Source organism: Xenopus tropicalis, chromosome 3, assembly GCF_000004195.4.
Source record: "Xenopus tropicalis strain Nigerian chromosome 3, UCB_Xtro_10.0, whole genome shotgun sequence".
Taxonomy (NCBI): domain Eukaryota; kingdom Metazoa; phylum Chordata; class Amphibia; order Anura; family Pipidae; genus Xenopus; species Xenopus tropicalis.
The window spans coordinates 9223001-9247279 of record NC_030679.2 but is presented as its reverse complement, the minus strand read 5'-3'; the positions used below and the strand labels follow the sequence as shown (position 1 = coordinate 9247279).

Here is a 24279-nt window from a genome sequence, read left to right as displayed (position 1 = left end):
TTCACTAGTATTCCTACCCATTAAGATCCTGTTGAGATAAATCGGCTCACAAATGACATCAAACCCCACCCCCATGGGCTAGTAGGCCACACCCCCTTAAGGAACAATGGCGGCTTGCACAAAGCTGAAGCTACAACTAGAGCCAGAACCACCCTAGAGGAAGACTATCAAGGGGCAAGTGATCTTATATATTCTTATATTTGGATCCCAACCAACCCCATAGTCTGCACGGTGTTCTGTCTTTTACTGCCCCGTTATACCCCCATTATAACGTGCGTGCTGCTACAGCAATGCATAATAATGTCCCGTAGCCTCAGTCAGATCAAAGGGGGGGGGCTTTTAATCATTCATGAACCACGGACGCATTTAATTGTGGAGGTTTCTAATAGATAGTGGCATTTTAAGTACTGTGCCGACTGCTTCCATTATGAAGAGTTCACCAATTATTCTTTTATGGCAAAATCATTTTTTTCCCCCTTTCAGGCTGAAACCCAAGGGAAAGGTTGAGAGGAAACAATGAAATCCGAAGGACGTAGAGAAGCTGTTACAATAGAAATATATTTTTATACTGTGTCGCTTGATGCTCTGTGTTGTACTGTAATGATATGTCGTCTCTCTCAAAGCTCTGTGCCCCCCTGTCTTTCCCACGTACCCCACTGCCGACCACAATTTATCTACTTATATATATCAATACATATATAGCCACTGAATATATATTGATTCAACTCCATCCCAGGCCTCGCTGCTTTGGCAAAGGCCAGTCAGGGTCCCCCTTAGCTCATAACAAGGTTATATAAAAACACTGGGGTAACAGTCACCCTGCTATAGTTCCAGGGGTACCCAGGGCACAAATAAGTACTCACCCCAAATCCCCCCCTAACTGGCCTTCAGGCTGGGCCCCCTTAGCCCATAACAAGGTTACAGATATATAGAAACATTGGGGTAACAGTCACCCCGCTATAGTTCCAGGGGTACCCAGGGCACAAATAAGCACTCACCCCAAATCCCCCCCTAACTGGCCTTCAGGCTGGGCCCCCTTAGCCCATAACAAGGTTACAGATATATAGAAACATTGGGGTAACAGTCACCCCGCTATAGTTCCAGGGGTACCCAGGGCACAAATAAGTACTCACCCCAAATCCCCCCCTAACTGGCCTTCAGGCTGGGCCCCCTTAGCCCATAACAAGGTTACAGATATATAGAAACATTGGGGTAACAGTCACCCTGCTATAGTTCCAGGGGTACCCAGGGTACAAATAAGCACTCACCCCAAATCCCACCCTAACTGGCCTTCAGGCTGGGCCCCCTTAGCCCATAACAAGGTTACAGATATATAGAAACATTGGGGTAACAGTCACCCTGCTATAGTTCCAGGGGTACCCAGGGCACAAATAAGCACTCACCCCAAATCCCTCCTAACTGGCCTTCAGGCTGGGCCCCCTTAGCCCATAACAAGGTTACAGATATATAGAAACATTGGGGTAACAGTCACCCCACTATAGTTCCAGGGGTACCCAGGGCACAAATAAGCACTCACCCCAAATCCCCCCCTAACTGGCCTTCAGGCTGGGCCCCCTTAGCCCATAACAAGGTTACAGATATATAGAAACATTGGGGTAACAGTCACCCTGCTATAGTTCCAGGTGTACCCAGGGCACAAATAAGCACTCACCCCAAATCCCAATAGCCCTAGACAATGACCATTCATGGGATGACCCAACCTTATGTTGTTGTTGTTGGGGTAGGATGGGCTAAAGCTGCCCTATACCTACTCCCCTGGGGCAAGGACAGATAAGATGCCCTATGCCCATTATATAGAGAGACATGCTGTTTGTTGTGCATCTCTTCCTTCCCCCCCCCCCCCCCCAACCTCCATCGCTTGGCAATAATAGGCTGCACTGACCTGTAATGCAGGTTTGCATCATATATAACTGTGAATGGGTTGTGGGCTGGAGATCCCGTCCCTGAGTTACTGTTCCAGAGGTCTAATAAAGATTGTATTTCTGTACTTCACTGACTCTGCTCTTTATGGGGCTTGAATGGATGGGGAATGGGCAATAGAAAGTTCACAATGCAAGTCCAACCTGTAGCCAATCAAAGAAGCAGAATGTCCCCAGGCCTAGACCAGTGATCTTAGAGCAGACACTGTGAATGTGGGGGGGGGGGTCCTAGAGGTGAGGGGCCCAACACTGCTCAGCGCAATGTAGAGGCAATGGGATATAGAAGAGGCCTGGGCAAGCTTACATCACTACCCTGAGTCAGACTAGGGTACCCAGGGCTAATGGGCCTCATACATAAAAAGCCCACAACCTAGCCACTGCCGCTTCCCCACCCCTGGATCCCTGACCCACTCCACTACCTACCTCAATTAAAGGTGGTTGTGTGTTCCATTGTGGAATGCACGGCCATCTTTAATTTTTATCTGAATCTTTACAAAATTGGGGCTGGTAAACAGTTTTGAAGGCAGGTAGCCAACAGGATGGGGGCCCACCAGGATATTTTCCAATATCCATTCCAACCCTGTCACTACCTGCAGCCAATCAGATTATTAGAACATTCATAGTTCTGGGCCTAGCCAATGAATCCTTAGTATGTGACTAAAGGTGGCCATATAATGGCAGATAAAAGAAGACTTTGCTATTTCCAGGTCCAGTTGGTAGCGTATTTGCCCCATTGGGCGGGTGTGTGGTCCTTGGCTGTTATGGACTACAGCTCCCAGAATGCTGCACTCTCCATTATATGTTATATTATTCTGAGATTTGTAGTCCAGCCAATTTGGTTGAGCAGTTTGGTTCAGCAGGGATTACAACCCTTTACCTCAAACATATATCCAGCTGGTTTATTATTGGGCGGTCTTGTAATTCTAGCCACGCCCCCACGGCCCACCCTGCCCCATAGCCTCCGTGTAACAAGCTCTGATACTGCATTGGATCATGTCATTATCCCCCCTACGCCGCTGTCCCAGCTTTATTGATTTGACATATGGCCACTAAGTCTGCGGCCAGTTGGCCGGGCAGTTGGGCCCCTGCTAATCTGCAGAAGGCATATTCAGCCGCATACTGTGCCGGCGTTTCAGGATCACATTTAGATGCATTAAGTGCTCAGGGAAACATATGTCATTCTACTGGTACATTCCCTTTATATGGACACGGACAGCTCAGGGCAGATTTGGTGTTTGAACACAAGTATTTAGGGGCTTTAACTGTATTATTGTTATATTTATAGGTTTGGTAAGTGTAAGGCAGCTCCTTCATAGGGAAATAAGAACTTGTACAGGAAAGGGATCTCTTATCCGGGTTTTGGGTTTATTTAATGGTTAAATGATTCCCTTTTCTCTGTAATAATAAAACAGTACCTGTACTTGATCCCAACTAAGATATAATTATCCCTTATTGGGGGCAGAACAGCCCTATTGGGTTTATTTCATGGTTAAATGATTCCCTTTTCTCTGTAATAATAAAACAGTACCTGTACTTGATCCCAACTAAGATATAATTACCCCTTATTGGGGGCAGAACAGCCCTATTGGGTTTATTTCATGGTTAAATGATTCCCTTTTCTCTGTAATAATAAAACAGTACCTGTACTTGATCCCAACTAAGATATAATTACCCCTTATTGGGGGCAGAACAGCCCTATTGGGTTTATTTAATGGTTAAATGATTCCCTTTTCTCTGTAATAATAAAACAGTACCTGTACTTGATCCCAACTAAGATATAATTACCCCTTATCGGATACAAAACAATCCTATTGGGTTTAATTAATGTTTTATTGATTGTTTAGTAGACTTAAGGTATGGAGATCCAAATTACAGAAAGACCCCTTTTCCGGAATACCCTTGGTCCTGAGCATTCTGGATAATGGGTCCTATACCTGTACTTACATGGCAATGCTCTTTAGTGTCCCTGTGGGGGGGTCGTGTCCTTGGCTGGATTGGCCAGACCAGTCCCTTACAATTTTTTTTTTTTTTATTGGGGCCTCATTTTACTTAGTCACCATACAGAAAGCTCAGGGGTGGACCAATAACTGGACAAATAACTCAGGCCCCCTGGGGCCCCTTGATTTCTAAATGTGGCCCTGACCGAATATCAGGGCCACTTTGTAGATTTCCTGGGTGAGTAGATATCCCAGACATTGGGCCCTGACCCAGTATCCAGGAAAGCTACTCGCCATGGTGGTTTCTATCAGAAGTCAGAACCAGCAGTGCTGGTAAAGACCCACTTCCACCAGGAACGAACAGATGGGAGATTATGAAACAGATTAAATGCTCAGTAGTTGTGGCTGGAAGCAGAGCCGCACTGGGCATCCTCGTTTCCATGGCTACCGCGTGTCCCTAGTTTGGGGGAGCCCATTTCAGAAGACCCAGAGGAAAAGAAGCGCTGAGGCGTCTGCATTTGGGCCGAAACACAAATCTTCCTGACCCTGTGGCCCCCCCTTCCGAGATGCTCATTAACCCTTCCTCTTCTTAAAGGGGTGCATCATCGTATAAACTGCCAACTGCTTTTGTACAGATTAAAGGCAAAGTATAGGAATACTGTTAAAATGCATTACCAGTATGGGATCCCTTATCCAGAAACCCATAAAAATGATTCCCTTTTCTCTGTAATAATAAAACAGTACATGTACTTGATCCCAACTAAGATATAATTACCCCTTATTGGGGGCAGAACAGCCCTATTGGGTTTATTTCATGGTTAAATGATTCCCTTTTCTCTGTAATAATAAAACAGTACCTGTACTTGATCCCAACTAAGATATAATTACCCCTTATTGGGGGCAGAACAGCCCTATTGGGTTTATTTCATGGTTAAATGATTCCCTTTTCTCTGTAATAATAAAACAGTACCTGTACTTGATCCCAACTAAGATATAATTACCCCTTATTGGGGCAGAACAGCCCTATTGGGTTTATTTCATGGTTAAATGATTCCCTTTTCTCTGTAATAATAAAACAGTACCTGTACTTGATCCCAACTAAGATATAATTACCCCTTATTGGGGCAGAACAGCCCTATTGGGTTTATTTCATGGTTAAATGATTCCCTTTTCTCTGTAATAATAAAACAGTACCTGTACTTGATCCCAACTAAGATATAATTACCCCTTATTGGGGCAGAACAGCCCTATTGGGTTTATTTCATGGTTAAATGATTCCCTTTTCTCTGTAATAATAAAACAGTACCTGTACTTGATCCCAACTAAGATATAATTACCCCTTATTGGGGGCAGAACAATCCTATTGGGTTTATTTAATACTTAAGAGACTTAAGTTATGAAGAACCAAATTCCCTTATCTGGAAAACCCCAGGTCCCGAGCATTCTGGATAACGGGTCCCATACCTGTACCTGTATCATTACAATCTGAGATCTATTGCATTTGAAAAAAAGGCTTTAATGAGATTTCTATGTTCTTTAATTGCCAAACTAAGGGTGAAAGGGATCATAAACCTTCCGATAACAGTGTTCGGCCACGTAAACGTCGTTGGACTACAACTCCCAGCAGCAGGAAAACAGGGGATATAGGGGTAGGCACAAGAGACACAGATGTTGCAGATGGAGGCACTAGAGCCAAGTAGGGGTTGACCGCCCAGGGCCCTGCTGCAGACTAACATAAGATTAGATGGTTAGCTCTGGGCACCCAAAAAGGAACATTCTAGATAGGAAAAATAATACCAGAGCTCCCTAAAAGTAATGGATATCATTTGCCTTATACCACAAAGGGTTAATAAGTAATTGTGAGAGGGGGTGTGAAGGGGTTAATGCCCACTGTGCCACCAGGAGAGCGCCAGCTTATTACATCTGGCAGTAGCAGCAATGACTCAGGCAGAAGGAGTAAGAAGATGCCGATTGCCATGGCAACCCCAGAGAATGCCCCACTTCCGCTCTGCAATATATTTAGGGCAGACTCAGGGGGGATCCCATTGTTGAGTGGTGAGTAACAAGGTAGCAAGAACGGGAGGCGGGGGGGGGGGAGGTAATCGAGCCGTGTCACAGCCCGGGGGGGACTCCACTGTCAATCAGATAATATTAGGAAGCGCATTGCACAGTAAGTACAGGTATTGGTGTCGGGTAACTGTCATCTCGGTCTGACAGGGAGACCCCCTAAACCTTCATTCACTGTGTATCAGCAAAGGGAAACTCCCAGCACCTGGCAACTTACTCCTTTGCACCCACTAGCTCTTCAAATAGGCATTTCCAACTAAATTACAGATGCAAAAGGACTGGCCAGTAAGAATCATCCCTCCTAGGGTGTTGTCTGTTATCTAACATAGGGAGATTCCCATCTTACTTATATTACATTGTAACCAAGCTGAAAGGGCAGAAATAAAGAGCTGCTTGGGGGGTTCAGACCCTCTGGGGATGATAAAGAACAAAGGCTGAAGTTTAAAAGGGGCACTAAACCCCGCTGCACTGCTCAACCAAACGTTACTCTGCTGTTGCTGGACTACAAATCCCAGAACAATGTAACATATAATGAAGGCTGAGGCATGCTGGGAGCTGTAGTCCAGCAACATCAAGGTTGTATTCTTAAAGCAATATTACACAATAAAATTTCCCCCAAATCCCCCATTAAAATGCAAGAAATCCCCCAATGAGAATCCCAGCTGATGTGAGTAAATCCGGCTCCCTGTTCTCTGTTCCTGCAATTGGAGTTGGGAGCAATAAGCACAGTTTCCCAGCACTGAACAAGTCTGTCCCTTTATCCCCATGTCTGATTCCTGTGCCATATAATGACGGGAAAAATGCCATCATTATCTCTATATGTAAGGTACCAGCAAGATGGCCGACACAGTGCTGGGAATCAGCATTCTCATTGGTCACTTCTCCTGCATTTATAATGAGATATTTAGTCAGTAGAATGCTCAGGGGTTAATTTTCCTGCACCTATAATTACATTTTTTGACAATTTCTATAGCAAAACTAGGGGGCGCCGTGGGACAGTATTAAAAGCTGAACAGGCAGGATCCTCATTGGAGGACTCATTCCCATTAAACAAATCACTGGCCCTGGAGGACTTGGAAAAGCTTTTACCGCACAGTGTTGCTTTAAGAATCCACCTCTATGGTAGTTGGTGTACAACTCCCAGGGTGCTTTAGCCCTTGCTAAAAGCTGGGTGGCGCTACACTGCTATATCCACTTTGCCCCCTAGTTTTACTATAGAAGTTGTCAAAAATCATATATATAGATGCAAGAAAATTCCCCAATGAGAATTCTACTGACTAAAAAAAAAACTTAATTATAAATGCAAAGGAAGTAACCAATGAGAATGCCGATTCCCAGCACTGTGTCGGCCATCTTGCTGGTACCTTACATATAGAGATAATGATGGCATTTTTCCCGTTATTATATGGCACAGGAATCAGACATGGGGATAAAGGGACAGACTTGTTCAGTGCTGGGAAACTGTGCTTATTGCTCCCAACTCCAATTGCAGGAACAGAGAACAGGGAGCCGGATTTGGGGGAAAGTTTTATTGGGCAATATTGCTTTAAGAATCCAACCCTGATGTTGCTGGACTACAGCTCCCAGCATGCCTCACCCTTCATTATATGTTACATTATTCTGGGATTTGTAGTCCAGCAACAATGGTGTAATGTCTGGTTCAGCAGTGCAGGGCAGCGGGGTTTACATCCCCTTTATTACCAGGCCAATGACTGCTTGCCCTGAGCCGTATCCCCACTCACCCTTTCCTCTGCCTTCATAGTCAGCCCAGAATCTCCCCAATCCAGTCAGTTGGGCACAGATCCCAGAACTCGCAGGTGATGCTGCTGTGATGTGACAGGTAGGGAACGGCGGGGGAAGCAAAGCCCAAAGCAAACACTGAGCTATGGCACCGGCTTCCTCTGCCAGCCGCGGGATTCAATATGTGGCTATTGAACAGTGAGGTCAGTGGCCAACTGACAAGAGGGCCCTGACTTGGGGCAAAGGACCTATTTGCGGGCTACAAAAGAAGCAGGGCTTGCTGGCAATTGGGCAGGGTTAGCGTGAACTGTGGGTGTGGCTTGGCGGATATGGCCAATGGTGGAATTTAATAGGCCATTTTTTTTTTATTGGGGCTCATTCTAACAAGGGCCCAGCTACCCAAAAAGCATGGGACTATTTTTGATGGTGGACCTGGATAGAAAGGAGCCTATAAAATTAAGTTTCCCTTTAATATGATCTTGAAGACAAATGGAGTTCGCACGTTGCTTTCTAAGCCCTAAGGTAATGCGCCTTGGCAGCACCGTCACTTGCAATTTCCTCCTACAGGCATCTCTGCCACAGTCAATCTGTATGGTAGGCTGCCCATGGTGCTCATAAATCAACTTGTCTCAAGCAGAGGTGGCTTTTTGGGAGGCGGGGCTTCCAAATGGGCTGAATTGACCAGGGCCCCACAAACCTTGCAGCTCTTCAGTACAGAGGGGCCATTGTCTGGACAGTCCTATTTTGCCTATACCCATGTAGGCTGGACAAGGGTAAAGATCCCCATACACTGGCAGATCCACTCGCTTGGTGATGTCGCCAAGGAAGCGGATCTTCTCCCGATATCCCCACCTACGGGTGGGCGATATCGGGAGAATCCTGCGATCAACGAGCCGATGCGGTCCCCGATCCGACCAGATTTTATAACCTGCCCAATCGAGATCTGCCCAATTTCAGGCCAGATATCGGTCGGGCAGGCCCCTCGTTTCTGCCCCTACACGGGCCGATTAGCTGCTGAGTCGGTCTAAGGGACCCATATCGGCAGCTACAATCGGCCCGTGTATGGGGACCTTAAAGCTTATCCCAAAGTGGGCAGATCTGGGCGGCAAATTGTCGTGGTATGAGAGTGCGACCCCCCCCCCAAAAGACAACAAGGAAATACATTTGCATCACAAAAAGATCAGACCAATGCCAAGAAAGCTATTCTGCACAGTAGGCCTTCTATACATGCAGCCTGACTTATCTGTGTTCTCCAGTGTCAGGGGGTGTGGCTTCCTCTTGTGCTAGCTGGCTGTGATAGGCAGGAAGCATTGCTTTGAGCTGAACCCTGACAAACCAGGACCCAGAATAAATAGAATTAAAAAAGTACGGTGTCCTACCTGCCGCGATGGCCGTCTTGCTGTGCACCGTGACGGATATGGCAGTACTCACGGTCACCACTTCCAGCCTGCGTCCCAATTCTGCAACCATAAGGGAACATAAATCAGTACCCTATTGGCCTCTCATTGTTTGGGGAGTCCCACTAATGAGTACGGCGAGTCTATGATTTGGGGTCTAAGCCCCGCCCACTGCCCTGCTCGACAGACACCGTATACCGGGGCCGTCAGTATTTGGGAACCATTGGAAAAGTGAGTGATATACAGACAGCTAGGGGCTGCCGTCTTGCCCCTTTAAAACTTGGCCCCTATTAATTCCAAACACTCCATGGTGCCTTATGCAGACTGTACAGATTTCTATGCAGCCATGCAACATGCATAGGATATAATCAGCAGCATAAAGACTGTCAGTGGATGCATCGTCACCATTAGCTACTAACGAGCAATGTTTAGGGTGAGGTTAATAACTATAGCTATTAGTGGGACCCCCAATGCAAAGTCAGACAGTGATGGAATGTGACATTGGGGGACAGATTCACTAGCAGGAATTGCTAAACTAGCATGTTGGAGGTTGTAGTTCAGCCATAAAGGGAGAATTACAGTGTTCCAGCACTCTGGGAAGGGTTAAACAAGTGAATGACATGTTGGCTGATGTCACACATACACACATGACATCACTCAGCAGTATAGTGCATGAAGCAAAATGCCATGTGTGGGTGCCAGTCCAGCAGCCTGGGGTACAGTGTTGTTGGCCCATATTGGCCAGACAGCTGCAGACTGGATGTAATGAAAGGCATAAGTTACACCAAGATCATAAGAACGATCTATGACATCATAACGCATTAATGACTTCATAACCTGCTCGTGCCCGGATCATGCCGTCACCATTCCTCCAGGGAATCCTCACCTATAAAGGCACTGGGGCACCCAGCTGGCTATGGCTGCCGGGAGTTATTGATCAGAAAAGTGGGTAATAATACTCGTCAGGGTCGTTATGTTCCAATCACCATGGCAGCCCATGCCGTGGGCTATAAACTCCAGCAAACCAATTAAAGGGAAGGAAGAGATTCTTTTGCCATGGATTTCCTCGTAATCACCGGTAACAGGTGGCGGTTCCACTTAGCAACCGCGCTAAGCCGCAATCAACTTCAACTCTGCCGCTGCCAACAGTTCATATGTGCGGGGGGGGGGGGGGGGGTGGTGGTAAATTAAGCCTTTAAAGAATAGAGCAAGATATGGTAGGGAAGCGACATGGCAGCTCCCATGGATGTAGTATGGGTATGGGATCCCTTATCCGGAAACCCGTTATCCAGAAAGCTCCGAATTATGGAAAGCCCCTCTCCCATAGACTCCATTTTAATCAAATAATTCTGAAATTTAAAACTGATTTGCTTTTTCTCTGTAATATTAAAACAGTACCTGTACTTGATCCCAACTAAGATATAATTACCCCTTATTGGGGCAGAACAGCCCTATTGGGTTTATTTCATGGTTAAATGATTCCCTTTTCTCTGTAATAATAAAACAGTACCTGTACTTGATCCCAACTAAGATATAATTACCCCTTATTGGGGGCAGAACAGCCCTATTGGGTTTATTTAATGGTTAAATGATTCCCTTTTCTCTGTAATAATAAAACAGTACCTGTACTTGATCCCAACTAAGATATAATTACCCCTTATTGGGGCAGAACAGCCCTATTGGGTTTATTTCATGGTTAAATGATTCCCTTTTCTCTGTAATAATAAAACAGTACCTGTACTTGATCCCAACTAAGATATAATTACCCCTTATTGGGGCAGAACAGCCCTATTGGGTTTATTTCATGGTTAAATGATTCCCTTTTCTCTGTAATAATAAAACAGTACCTGTACTTGATCCCAACTAAGATATAATTACCCCTTATTGGGGCAGAACAGCCCTATTGGGTTTATTTCATGGTTAAATGATTCCCTTTTCTCTGTAATAATAAAACAGTACCTGTACTTGATCCCAACTAAGATATAATTACCCCTTATTGGGGCAGAACAGCCCTATTGGGTTTATTTCATGGTTAAATGATTCCCTTTTCTCTGTAATAATAAAACAGTACCTGTACTTGATCCCAACTAAGATATAATTACCCCTTATTGGGGGCAGAACAGCCCTATTGGGTTTATTTAATGGTTAAATGATTCCCTTTTCTCTGGAATAATAAAACAGTACCTGTACTTGATCCCAACTAAGATATAATTACCCCTTATTGGGGCAGAACAGCCCTATTGGGTTTATTTAATGGTTAAATGATTCCCTTTTCTCTGTAATAATAAAACAGTATCTGTACTTGATCCCAACTAAGATATAATTACCCCTTATTGGGGGCAGAACAGCCCTATTGGGTTTATTTCATGGTTAAATGATTCCCTTTTCTCTGTAATAATAAAACAGTACCTGTACTTGATCCCAACTAAGATATAATTACCCCTTATTGGGGGCAGAACAGCCCTATTGGGTTTATTTAATGGTTAAATGATTCCCTTTTCTCTGTAATAATAAAACAGTACCTGTACTTGATCCCAACTAAGATATAATTACCCCTTATTGGGGGCAGAACAGCCCTATTGGGTTTATTTAATGGTTAAATGATTCCCTTTTCTCTGTAATAATAAAACAGTACCTGTACTTGATCCCAACTAAGATATAATTACCCCTTATTGGGGGAAGAACAATCCTATTGGGTTTATTTAATGTTTACTTGATTTTTTAGTAGACTTAAGGTATGGAGATCCAAATTATGGAAAGGCCCCTTATCCAGAATACCCTTGGTCCCGGGCATTCTGGATAACGGGTCCTATACCTGTATGTATAAAAAAAGGAATGATCTGGGCCGACTGCACTCTCATACTACACCAAATGGAAATAAATGGAAAACAAGTCCTGTCTATAAAGCTGTTCTGAACCCATTAGCACCTCCAAAATGGCGGCACCAACCGCCCAAGCGGTGGGAGAAGGAAAATCGCCCCACGTTTCTTCAGACATAATTGCATTAATTCCCTTATTACATAATGTCCTCAGAGCATTTATTAGTCATTTGCTAAATTCTTGAGCCTTGCGGGGCGGTCGGAACGGAGCGAAAGCGAGATGTTAATGGGAGGGATGCTGCTAGAGTCTCCATGGCAACCGCATCCATTGCTTCTAAGTGTGCAGCTTCACAGCACCCCTGCTGGGAAGGAAAAGAATATTACGGCCTACGGAGGCGGCCCTGGTCCGGCTGCATCTGGAAACTAAGGGTTGCCGCCGCACCCCTTAAGTACCGGCCACATTGGCTAATTGGCAATTGATTTAGATGCATGCTGCAGACTGTGCGGATTTATGAGCAGCCATGCAGCAAAGTTAATTGCTAATAAGCCATTCAGGATGTTGTGGTATTAATGGGAACCAGCTCTGTTCTCCCAGTGGCTCGGAAAACTCACCCGGGCCCCCGAAACAGGAGCCAATCCCAGAGGCAAATGAAAAACTGGGACAACTTGAACAAGAACACGATCAATTCCAATTAACAGACGAAGGACGGTCAGATCACCGCTGTGCTAATTGCAGGCAATGCTACATGCACCCTAAGGTGACCACCCAGCTAATATTTGACCAGCCTATTCTTCCGACCCAAAGGCCGGTATTATACTAGAAAAGAAAAGGTGGAAACCGCAATGCAGCAACCATTGTGACGTCAACATGGGAATGAGAATATGGTGCCAAGGGACCATGGGATGTGGCTAAGTCCGGGGTATATGGTTCATGTGAAATGGGGGACAGGGAGAGTTATGATGCTGAATGGACAAGATGGCAGAGCCGTGTCAAAGTGGCACAGATGCCGGAAAGGCATCTGGCTGTTTGATCAGGGCCTATGGCCTTGGATACCCTTATTGGACTGTTCATCCGACCCGAGCGGCTGCCCTGGGGGCTCGGAGATGTCGTTGTCGCTGGGGTTATGGTCTGGAAAGGGCAAAAAAACAAAAGCATTGATAAAGCCTGAGCTACAATGTATTGGCCCCTGCCCCACTGGGACCCCCGATACCCCTTGGACTCCCCAGAACCGGCTGCCTCTATAGTCGCGCCTCTGCCTGTAGCATAATGTGGCCTCTCTGCATAAAGGGAAAGTTGCGCTCAGCTGGGAGTCTCTTCAGCTGCACATTATATAACCCGCCGCACTGCTCCCTGGGGGGTGTCCTTGCCTGGCAAGTCAACAGCATTAATAGATTCACGCTTACGGACTCAATCAGGTAGGGAAATACAGAAGGCGCATTCGGCCCTCAGCATATACACAGTGCCCCCCTGTGGATATGTTCTAGATTGCACCTAGGAGCTTGTAGGAGTCGTAAACCCAACTCCATTGCTGTCCCACTGCACCCCCAGTTATCTATAGATGCAATTAATATAATAATAATTATTATTTGCAATTTTTGAATCATTTAGCTTTATATGTAGCAGCTCTCCAGTTTGACATTTCAGCAGCTATAGGGTTGCTAGGGTCCAGATTACCCAGGCATTGATTTAAACGAGATACTGAAATATAAATAGGAGAGGGCCTGAATAGAAAGGTAAGTAATAAAAAGTAACAACAATACAATTGTACCCTCACAGAGCAATAGTTTCTTGGCTGCTGGGGTCAGTGACCCCCATTTGAAAACTGGGAAGAGTCAGAATTAGGGGGTAAATAATTTAAAAACTATAGACCAATTGAAAAGTTGCTTAAAATTAGCCATTCTATAGCATATTAATGGTTAATTTAAAGGTACACACCCTCTTTAATACCATAAATGTGTTCTGCCTGGCCCTCAGAGCATTACAGGAAGCACCTCCTGTCTCTTCTCTGCTCTCTTCTATCATTCCTGTCAGATCCTTCAATGGCCAGCAGTGTAAATACTCTGTACTGGGCCCCCCTGCAAAAAAAGTATATAGAGGGGACTGGTGCAGAGTAGCAAATACCCTGCCCCACACCTGCTCACATATAAATCTCCTCTCCTCACCCCCTCTCCTACCTGAGCCCTGGCGGGAAGCAGAGATTTAGAGGCAACAATGGAGGAAGCAGGCTCTGCAGTCTGCTTCCTCTATTGTTACGTCACTGCCAGTAGTCTATGGCCAGACAGAACAGCATGGGGCAACCCTAGTTCAAATTCAGCATATCGAGGGTGTGAATCTGCTAATACTATGAAAAACAAAAAGAAAAAAAAAAAAAAGAATGAATGTAAATAGCAAAAGTGCTTTGGGGGGGTCAGTTCTGCTTTAAAGTGACAAAGGCGCGGTGGCAACCAGACCACTGTATGAACTACATTTGGCAGTGCAGGCATTGTATCCTTTCCTGGTTACCTGGGTTATCATCTGTAGGAATGTGGTAGACAAAGCTGCCTGCGGGGTGCTCTGCGGCTCTTCTGTACCATAGGGGGAAGTGATCCATGGTGAATATACTCTCCTTATCCTCGTACTGCAGGAACTTTCTGTACAATAGTAATAATACATCAGTAATAATATCAATATCCAGTGCCTCCCTTTACCAGTGGTGGGCCCCTACCTGACCTATGGCTGTTCAGTTGCAACTCCCAGCATCCTTGGCACTAACCAGGAGTATAGCAGAGCAGGTACCACCATAAGCCCCATACTGCATTACTGTGTCCTTGGACAAATGCCCTTTCTCCCCACCCTAAAACCAACCCAAGGGCAGTCAGGAGGAACCCTATAGAAGAGCAGATGTGCCACCTAGTGGTATAAAGCAGGAAATGTTTTTCTTGAGAAGCAAAGAAATGACAAGGTGGGGTACCAAGGGGTTGTAAACCCAACTGCAACACTGTCCCACTGCGCCCCCTAGCTATCTATAGAAGTTGCTGAAAAATTTAATTATAGATGCAATAAAATTGTGAATTCTACTGACCAAAAACTTTATTATAAATTCAAAAGAATTAACCATTGAGAATGCTGATTCCCAGCACTGTGTCAGCCATCTTGCTGTTATCTTACATACAGAGATAATTATGTCATTTTTTTTACTTTATTATATGGCACAGGAATCAGACATGGGGATAAAGGGACAGACTTGTTCAGTGCTGGGAAACTGTGTTTAATGCTCCCAACTCCAATTGCAGGAACAGAGAACAGGGAGCCGGATTTACTCACATCAGCTGGGATTCTCATTGGGGGATTTTTTTGCATTTAAAAAGCAGTCAATGGCTGCGGAGATTGCTTTAAGAATACAACCCTGTGGTTGCTGGACTACAGCTCCCAGCATGCTTCAACCTTCATTATATGTTACATTATTCATTTGTAGTCCAGCAACAACTAAATAAAATTTGGTTGAGCAGTGCAGCAGGGACTGCTGTTCTCATTGCTACCTCAAGGTGGCACCAACATCACTAGAAACCCAATGGAAAATGGCTCAGTATTCTGATTGCCCAGTTTCTTATCTGCTGCCTTCACTTCATAAAGGATTCTCTTGTCTGGCTGATAATATTCATTGCTACTAGTTCAGAGGCCATATTCAGAACGTGATGCAGATAGTAATGAGACTTACTTGTTTGTGAGTTTCTCATTGCCAACAAACTGGTTCTTTCTCATGAGCCCAGCACGTGTTCCCAGAAACGCAACCTCTATGCCTTCATCTTTGCTGCAAAGGAACACAGTGGGTTAACAGTGTGTAAACAGTGAGGACACTGACTGGTGGTTGGTTGCCATAGGAAACAAGACCCAGGCAGACACTGCCCCTATTTGTGTGTACCTTGACATATTAAGGGCCAGCTGAGTCCAATAAGCCTCTAGCGGAGCAGTGACCACCGCATCAAACAGAACCTCCTGCAGCAGCTCCTCGTCACCTGTAGGGGGCAGTAATTTTGTATATATTTTATTTATTCCTTATTTCCTCCCCTTATTATTCTCCGCCCTGTAATCACAACCAATCACAAGCCAGGATGTGCGCTTAATGGAAACAGGGCTTTATTCTTACATTCCAGATCTGGATCTTCACCAGTCAGAAATTTCTTCACTGCCTGCAACTGGCTGAGCTTGCGATGGTCGGGGTCTATGTCCGTGACACAGTATATCCTAAATGATAGAGGAAGATTAAAGGGTAAGTCAACATTGCATTAAAGCGTGGCACGCTCCTGCCTCTGCTACAGCACACTTGCCCCTTCTACAGATGGCTTGAAGTGATCGGTAGTAGTATGCTGGGAGTTGCAGTTTTACAATAAGGGAAAATTTAAACCAATACTTACCGAAATTTTCCTTTCCTGGTTGCTATGGGCAGCCTTCACACCTATGGGTTTCCCCGCCCTCTAGCCAGCGATAGGACAGAAACTCCTAGACATTGATTACCTATATAACCTCCCCTTTTCCCTCTAGGCCCCGTCTTTGAGTCCGAGCCTAATCTTGTGGGGGGGAAGACGGTGTGAAGGCTGCCCATAGCAACCAGGAAAGGAAAATTTCGGTAAGTATTGGTTTAAATTTTCCCTTTTCCCTGGTCGCTATGGCAGCCTTTACACCTATGGGTTAGTACCCAAGCAGTTAGAAAGGGTGGGAAAATAATGAAACAAATCATATGCCAGAAAAAAGAAATTATTTAATCTTTCAACGTTTGCTGCCGCATACTGCTTCCAACACTTTGCTCCCAAACTCTTCTTGAGTTTTAGCTCGCACTTCCACCTGATAGTGCTTAAGGAATGTCCTGGCCGAATTCCATGACGCTGTTTTACAGATATGCTCAGCCGACACCTCTGCCTGGAATGCCCATGAAGTACTCAGAGCTCTCGTAGAGTGTGCCCTCACCCCTTTAGGGAATTGCTTTTCCTTCTTTTGATATGCTAATTTTATGCAGTTGACAATCCATCTGCTGATGGTGGTAACCGAGGCAGCCTGACCTCTTCTATTACCGTTTGGTATAACAAAAAGTCTGTTTGACTTTCTCCAAGTCTTTGTTCTCTTTAGATAGACTGTCATACACCTCACCATGTCCAACATGTGCCACGTTTTCTCTAGTTCTGAAGTGTAGTTTGAAAAAAAGGATGGTAGAATTGTCTCTTGATTAAGGTAAAAGTTCTTTACCACCTTGGGTAGATACCCGGGCACTGCCCTTAGAATCACTTTATCTTGTTGGATAATAGTGAATGGGGGTTCGGCTGATAAAGCCTGCAAATCACTCACTCTCCTAGCAGACACAACTGCTGTTAGGAAGACCATCTTTAACGTGAGAAGCATTTCCGATATCTCCTCCAATGGCTCAAACGGATCTGCCGTCAATACTTCCAACACCAACTGTAGGTCCCAAGCTGCTGACCAAACTCTGCATGGAGGTCTCAGATGCATGACCCCTGTCACAAATTTTATTATTTTTGTATCTTTTGCCCATTGTTTTTCTGTTAAAGCCGATATGGCTGAAACTTGCAACTTCAAAGTTCTCAAACTTAATCCCTTTTCAAATCCTGCTTGAAGGAAATCCAAGATTTGAATTACTGAGAGATCCTGAAGAAGTATATTTTTTGCTGTAGCCAAGCTAAAAACACTTTCCACACTCTGTCGTATGTTTTATTAGTAGACATTTTTCTGGCTGCCAGCATGGTATCTATTACTGCCATGGAGAATCCTTCCGAGACTAGCCTCTGCCTTTCAATTTCCAGGCCTTGAGTGCTAATGCCTGCGGGTCCGGATGAAACATTGGGCCTTGCATTAACAGATCCCTCCTGGTCTGTAGTCTCAGTGGTTTGTCCGTTAACATGGATCTGAGCAGAGGATACCACTGTCTCCTCGGCCAATCCGGGAGGATAGCTATGACTTCTGCCCTCTCTGCTCTTATCTTTCTCAAAACTCTTGATATCAGGGGTATCGGAGGAAAAATGTACAAGAGCCCTGTGCTCCAATTCTGCATCAAAGCATCTCTGTCCCTTGAAAAGAATGCTCTGACCTTGCGATTGCTTGGGGACGCCATCAAGTCTTTCTCTGGCCACCCCCATTTCTCCACTATTTGTAGGAACACCTCGTGATTCAGTTCCCACTCGTGCTTGCTCATTGTCACTCTGCTGAGGAAATCTGCCAGTACGTTTTGAACCCCCGGAACATGAACTGCCGACATGTTCTGCAAGTAGACCTCCGTCCATTGCATAATCGGTTGCAATTCCTTCATTAAGCTGTGGCTGCGCGTTCCTCCTTGCTTCTTCAGATAAGCTACTGCTGCTAAGTTGTCTACTCTCAGCATCAAAGATGCTCCCTTCAGCCGCTCTGCCAGTTCCTGAATTGCCTTCCAAACCGCTCTGAGCTCCAGAATATTTGCTGGGAGAAACTGTTCTTCCTCTGACCATGCTCCTTGTATTCCGATACTTCTCAGATGGGCTCCCCAACCTCTGGGGCTGGAATCGGTCGTGAGTACTTCCCACTGAATATCCTTCAACGTCTGCCCTCTGGTTAGATTGGCTTCCTCCAGCCACCATCTCATTTCTATCTTCACTTGATGCGTTATCTGAATAATCTGATTCCAATTCTGTTTCTTCCTCTTCCATTGCGTTAAAAAGGCCCATTGCAATGGTCTGGTATGCCAACGCGCCCATTTCACCATCGGAGCTGTCGAGTTCAATAGCCCTATGATACTGGATATCTCTTTCGCTGACATTGTATGTCTCCTTAACAATCTGGATATTAGATCTTTTATCTTCTGCTTCTTTACCTCTGGTAATGTGACTACTGCATGGTTTGTTTGAAATCTTGCACCTAGATAAACTAGATCCTGTGTTGGCTGCAATTGACTCTTTTGAAAATTTAGCACCCAGCCATGTTCTTGCAAAGTCTTTATCACAAAATCTCTGTGGTTCAGAAGAACCTCCACACTCCTTGCTTTGAGCAGGATATCGTCTAGATAATGATAGACCAGGATACCTTGTTTCCTCAATTCGGCTATTAACGGCTGAAGTACTTTTGTAAACACCCTTGGAGAGGTTGCCAACCCGAATGGGAGACATGTGAACTGGTAGTGCCGATCCGAAGCTATGGCAAACCTTAAGAATCTCTGATGAGCGGTAGCTATCGGTACGTGCAGGTAGGCATCTTTCAGGTCTATTGATAACAGCCAATCTTCCGGACGTATTTCTTTGACTATCGAGAAAATGGATTCCATCTTGAAAGTTCTTACATGTAAGAATGAATTTATTGCTCTGAGGTCTAGAACTGGTCGAAAATCCCCCGTTTTCTTTTTTAGCATGAACAAAGTTGAGTACATGCCTTTTCTCCAAAACCTCTGAGGTACCGGACATATCGCCCCATCTGCCAGAAGCTGCTGAACGTAAGTCATCATTATCTTCTTCCTCTCCGTTTGCGGAGGAATCTGAGACATAACAAAATAATTTTCTTTTGGAGTCTGTTTGAACTCCAAATAATAACCTTCTGACACTGTTCGTAGCACCCAGTGATCTGAAATGGACTTTGTCCAAACCCCTACAAACTGTTGAAGCCTTCTGGGTATCCTTGAGGTTTGGACTGCCAATTCCTCAGACTGTTTTCCTTGAAAACTTGGAATCCTCAACTTTTGGTTTTTGCGTCTTGAATAGTGTCGCCTGTCCTCCTCTCCACTGTGGACGCTTGTCCTGTCCTGAAGATCTGAACCTTTGATTTGTTCGAAAGGAAGCTCTACCCCGAAAGGACCGCCGATCTTCTGACCCTTCCGAGAATCTTCCCATTCTTTTCTCCTGGGGTAGAAACACACTCTTACCCCCTGTAACTCTTTTGATAAGGTCATCCAACTTAGGACCAAACAACATCTGTCCTTCAAAGGGTAAGTTACATAAATTGTTTTTGGATGCTTTGTCCGCATTCCACGCCCTTAGCCATAGCGCTCTTCTTGCCGCCACCGAAAGAGCCATAGCTCTTGAAGAAGATTTGACCAGGTCTACTGAAGCCTCAGTTAAAAAATCTGTTGCCAACTTCATTTCCGCCATAGCATCTATTATATCTCTTCTGTCAACTCCTTCTCTCAAGGCTGACTCAATGTTTTGCAACCACATCTGCATAGCTCTTGATACAGAAGTCAGTGCTAGAGCAGGTCTGCAAGTTGCTCCCAGTGCCAAATAGGATTTCTTTAACGATGCCTCCATCTTTCTATCCATAGGATTTAAGAAGGATACAACATCCTCCACTGGCAGTTAAGTTCTTCTCGAGAGTCGTGAAACTGCCGCATCTACCCTGGGCGCCTTGTCCCAAACCTGCTCCTCTTCTGCTGGAAATGGATACATTTTCTGCACTTTAGATGGTATAGGAAATTTTACATCAGTCTTTTCCCACTCCTTCACTATCACCTCCTTGATAAGCTCATGTAGCGGAAAGGTAGATTTCTCCTTCTTTAAAAATTTAAAGGGATTAGAAGACGACTGATGCGGCTGTTGTTTCTCTGGCAAGTTAAGCCGAGATCTAATTGCCTTGATTAATGGTTCCACTAAAGTAACATCAAAGGAAGAGTAAGCTTCTTCTTCCGGTCTATACTCCTCTTCAGATTCTCTATCTCTTTCATCAGGGGAGTCCACACTTTTCTCTTGTATAATACTTTGACTATCATCCTCTCTGCAGCGTTTGGCTGATCTTAAACCTTCCGCCACTGCCTCTCTTATCCATTTCATGACTTTTGAGGTATCCGCTGCAGCATCCCCAGACAGCCTGCTTGTACATCTTTGACACAGCTTAGAATGCTTCATAGCTGGATTATCACAGGCTACACACACTTTGTGCTTTTCTTTGCTAACCCTCTTCCTGGGGGGGGACACACTGCAAAACAATAATAACAGATATTGTTGCTATGCACTCTTTTTCCTGCCTAACCACAATACAAACTTACACCTGGTGACTCACCTCCTATCATCATTGGCAGCATTATCTGGGCTACTAGGCACCTGGTCTTCCATTTCTATCTAATAAAATAAACCCATTAGCCCTGTGATCTGAAAAAAACCCACATCACAGAAAAACACACAGAAGTTACTCACCAAACTGAAGGAAAAAAACGCCAGTACACAGAAGCTGTTGCAGCAGCACGCTGGAAATCCGGAAGGGCCCAAAAAACCTTCCCTGCACGCCCCCTTTCCTCCCCTCCCCGCGCCAAAGGCCAATCGACTTGAAGGAGAGAGAAAACTGCTATAGAAACGTCACTTCCGGTTTCGCTTCCTATGCGTTCCAAGCTGGAACGCAAACCGGAAGTAGCTAAGGTGCCGCCCTTTGCTATGGTCTGAGACACATAGCATCACCCAAAAACGCTCCAAACTGCCTAAGCAGAGTACAGGAGCGGGTGAAACGTTACAATAATCACCCCGGGCTGCCTAGTAACGGGGTTTGATCCGCTGACCTCCTCTAAGAGGAAATACTCTGCAAGATCCTTCCGGGGAGAGAGGCTGAACTCCCCAGGTGCAGGGTCCCAACAGGGTCCAGGTGAGTCACAAAATAAAAATTTTCTAGAGCCTAAAGACTCCAAAAAAACTATGTCCTATCTTCTCTGGCGAGGACAGAAAAAAGACGGGGCCTAGAGGGAAAAGGGGAGGTTATATAGGTAATCAATGTCTAGGAGTTTCTGTCCTATCGCTGGCTAGAGGGCGGGGAAACCCATAGGTGTAAAGGCTGCCATAGCGACCAGGGAAAGTGGAATTAAAGACACAGGGCCCTTAACCAAAGCACAAGACAGCACCACTCACCACTCATTGGCCACAGTAAGGTCTGGATGGAGAAGGTCATGCAGTCCTAAAAGACCAACATAGTGAATGAGCCCTTGGTTAGAGTGTAGTCGGTACCCAATCTGCACCCCACATAAACTAAATACCCTCTCACCTTCTTCTGCCGACGTGTTACCAATGAGTATGTACTCCCCGTGTCCTCTGGATAGCACCACCCCTAGGCTGAAAATGACATTGACATTTAGAACTGGGGAGCAGGGCTTCCGGGCATAGGGTACCCTGGGGGTCCCTTCTCACCTGAAAGGGGTGTCGTCTATATGTGTATAGAAATAGTCACTGGTCAGGAACAGCACTCGCTTCTGGAGAGGCAAAACAGACAATGGCGTTATGTTTTATATTATTTAACTGAAGGCCAGTTAGGGGGGGATTTGGGGTGAGTGCTTATTTGTGCCCTGGGTACCCCTGGAACTATAGCAGGGTGACTGTTACCCCAATGTTTCTATATATCTGTAACCTTGTTATGGGCTAAGGGGGCCCAGCCTGAAGACCAGTTAGGGGGGGATTTGGGGTGAGTACTTATTTGTGCCCTGGGTACCCCTGGAACTATAGCGGGGTGACTGTTACCCCAATGTTTCTATATATCTGTAACCTTGTTATGGGCTAAGGGGGCCCAGCCTGAAGGCCAGTTAGGGGGGGGATTTAGGGTGAGTGCTTATTTGTGCCCTGGGTACCCCTGGAACTATAGCAGGGTGACTGTTACCCCAATGTTTCTATATATCTGTAACCTTGTTATGGGCTAAGGGGGCCCAGCCTGAAGGCCAGTTAGTGGGGGATTTGGGGTGAGTGCTTATTTGTGCCCTGGGTACCCCTGGAACTATAGCAGGGTGACTGTTACCCCAATGTTTCTATATATCTGTAACCTTGTTATGGGCTAAGGGGGCCCAGCCTGAAGGCCAGTTAGGGGGGATTTGGGGTGAGTGCTTATTTGTGCCCTGGGTACCCCTGGAACTATAGCAGGGTGACTGTTACCCCAATGTTTCTATATATCTGTAACCTTGTTATGGGCTAAGGGGGCCCAGCCTGAAGGCCAGTTAGGGGGGGATTTGGGGTGAGTGCTTATTTGTGCCCTGGGTACCCCTGGAACTATAGCGGGGTGACTGTTACCCAATGTTTCTATATATCTGTAACCTTGTTATGGGCTAAGGGGGCCCAGCCTGAAGGCCAGTTAGGGGGGGATTTGGGGTGAGTGCTTATTTGTGCCCTGGGTACCCCTGGAACTATAGCAGGGTGACTGTTACCCCAATGTTTCTATATATCTGTAACCTTGTTATGGGCTAAGGGGGCCCAGCCTGAAGGCCAGTTAGGGGGGGGATTTGGGGTGAGTGCTTATTTGTGCCCTGGGTACCCCTGGAACTATAGCGGGGTGACTGTTACTCCAAAAATACATGCCTAGTCAACTAAGACATTTAGGAGCCAGACTTACCCCTTTATCCACTGGGACCTTTACATCCATGGTCAGAGAGCCTGTCTCCCCGTTAATCATGGCAGTCCTAAGCTGCAAGTGAAACAAACAGATTAAGGTGTCTAAACCTTTTCTTGGCAAATCCTCTCTATTACGGGAAATTTTCACGGCCCAGAACCAAGTGCAAAAACAGACCTTTAGAGATAATAAACATGAACCCATTCTTCCTCAACCCCCAACCACTTTGTATATTTACACCTGGCAACCAAATTTCTCATTTCCAATAAAAATACCATTGAAGATAAGGTAGAGGGAGTCATAATTAGCAACAGAAGGGATTATAAAAGCAACCAAATACAATTAATGAGGAGGAGCAGATGCCTCGATTTACACAGTGACTCCTATTTAGGAATAAGCAAACAATATTAGATGGGGGTGCTGCAGTTACATTCTTCACTTGGCTACGAGCAAGACATTTATTAAAGGGAGACTGTCATCCAAATAAGAAGTGTCTATTGTACAGTGTATTGGACCTGCCTCATTTCTTCCAGTCATGTAACTAGCTTTGTCTAAACGTCCAATGAGTCAGTGGTCTGGGTTACAGACCTGTATTAAGGTGGCCATACACGTTAAGATCTGCTCACTTGGCGAGGTCACCAAGCAAGCGGATCTTCTCCCGATATCCCCACTTGTGGGTGGGCGATATCGGGTGAATTTAGGCTAATTCGGTCGTTTGGCCCTGGGGTCAAACAATCGAATTTTAACAACGGTAATGGGCACAGTCGGTTTGGGGTCTGCATCAACGAGCCGATGTGGTCCCCAATCCAACTAAATCTTAAAACCTGCCCGATCGATATCTGCCCGATTACAGGATGTCGGTCGGGCAGGCCCGTTGTTAGTGCCCCTACACCTCTCTAGGCAGGACAGGGTGTGCCCCTGGGGATGTGCCGTTGAGGAAACTCAATGCCATTTTTTGGTTCACTGCACAGTGTCAACAGCGGTCAGGGCTACAGTGTTACAGCTTCCTTCTCCGAAACTGGCCGGATATGCTCACCTGGCCTATCGAACGCCTACAGTGCTGACCACACTTACATCATTGTGTCG

The 24279-nt window shown here is 45.5% G+C and overlaps 1 protein-coding gene across 6 annotated transcripts in view; it reads right to left on the bottom strand.

The window, feature by feature from the left end:
- cacna2d4 (calcium channel, voltage-dependent, alpha 2/delta subunit 4) overlaps positions 1-24279 on the bottom strand; it is a 104324-nt gene that overhangs the window by 43683 nt on the left and 36362 nt on the right. For 4 of the 6 annotated variants that reach the window (XM_031898604.1, XM_031898606.1, XM_031898605.1 and 1 more), the window contains 10 exons: positions 23197-23268; positions 22011-22072; positions 21868-21935; positions 21735-21780; positions 16028-16125; positions 15803-15896; positions 15599-15691; positions 14404-14531; positions 12955-13029; positions 9064-9144 (listed from right to left, as the gene is read on the bottom strand). In XM_031898604.1, the coding sequence (XP_031754464.1) occupies positions 9064-9144; positions 12955-13029; positions 14404-14531; positions 15599-15691; positions 15803-15896; positions 16028-16125; positions 21735-21780; positions 21868-21935; positions 22011-22072; positions 23197-23268 (817 nt within the window). The remainder of the gene's footprint in view (positions 1-9063; positions 9145-12954; positions 13030-14403; positions 14532-15598; positions 15692-15802; positions 15897-16027; positions 16126-21734; positions 21781-21867; positions 21936-22010; positions 22073-23196; positions 23269-24279) is intronic. The other 2 variants (XM_031898607.1, XM_031898608.1) reach the window with 1 other exon arrangement.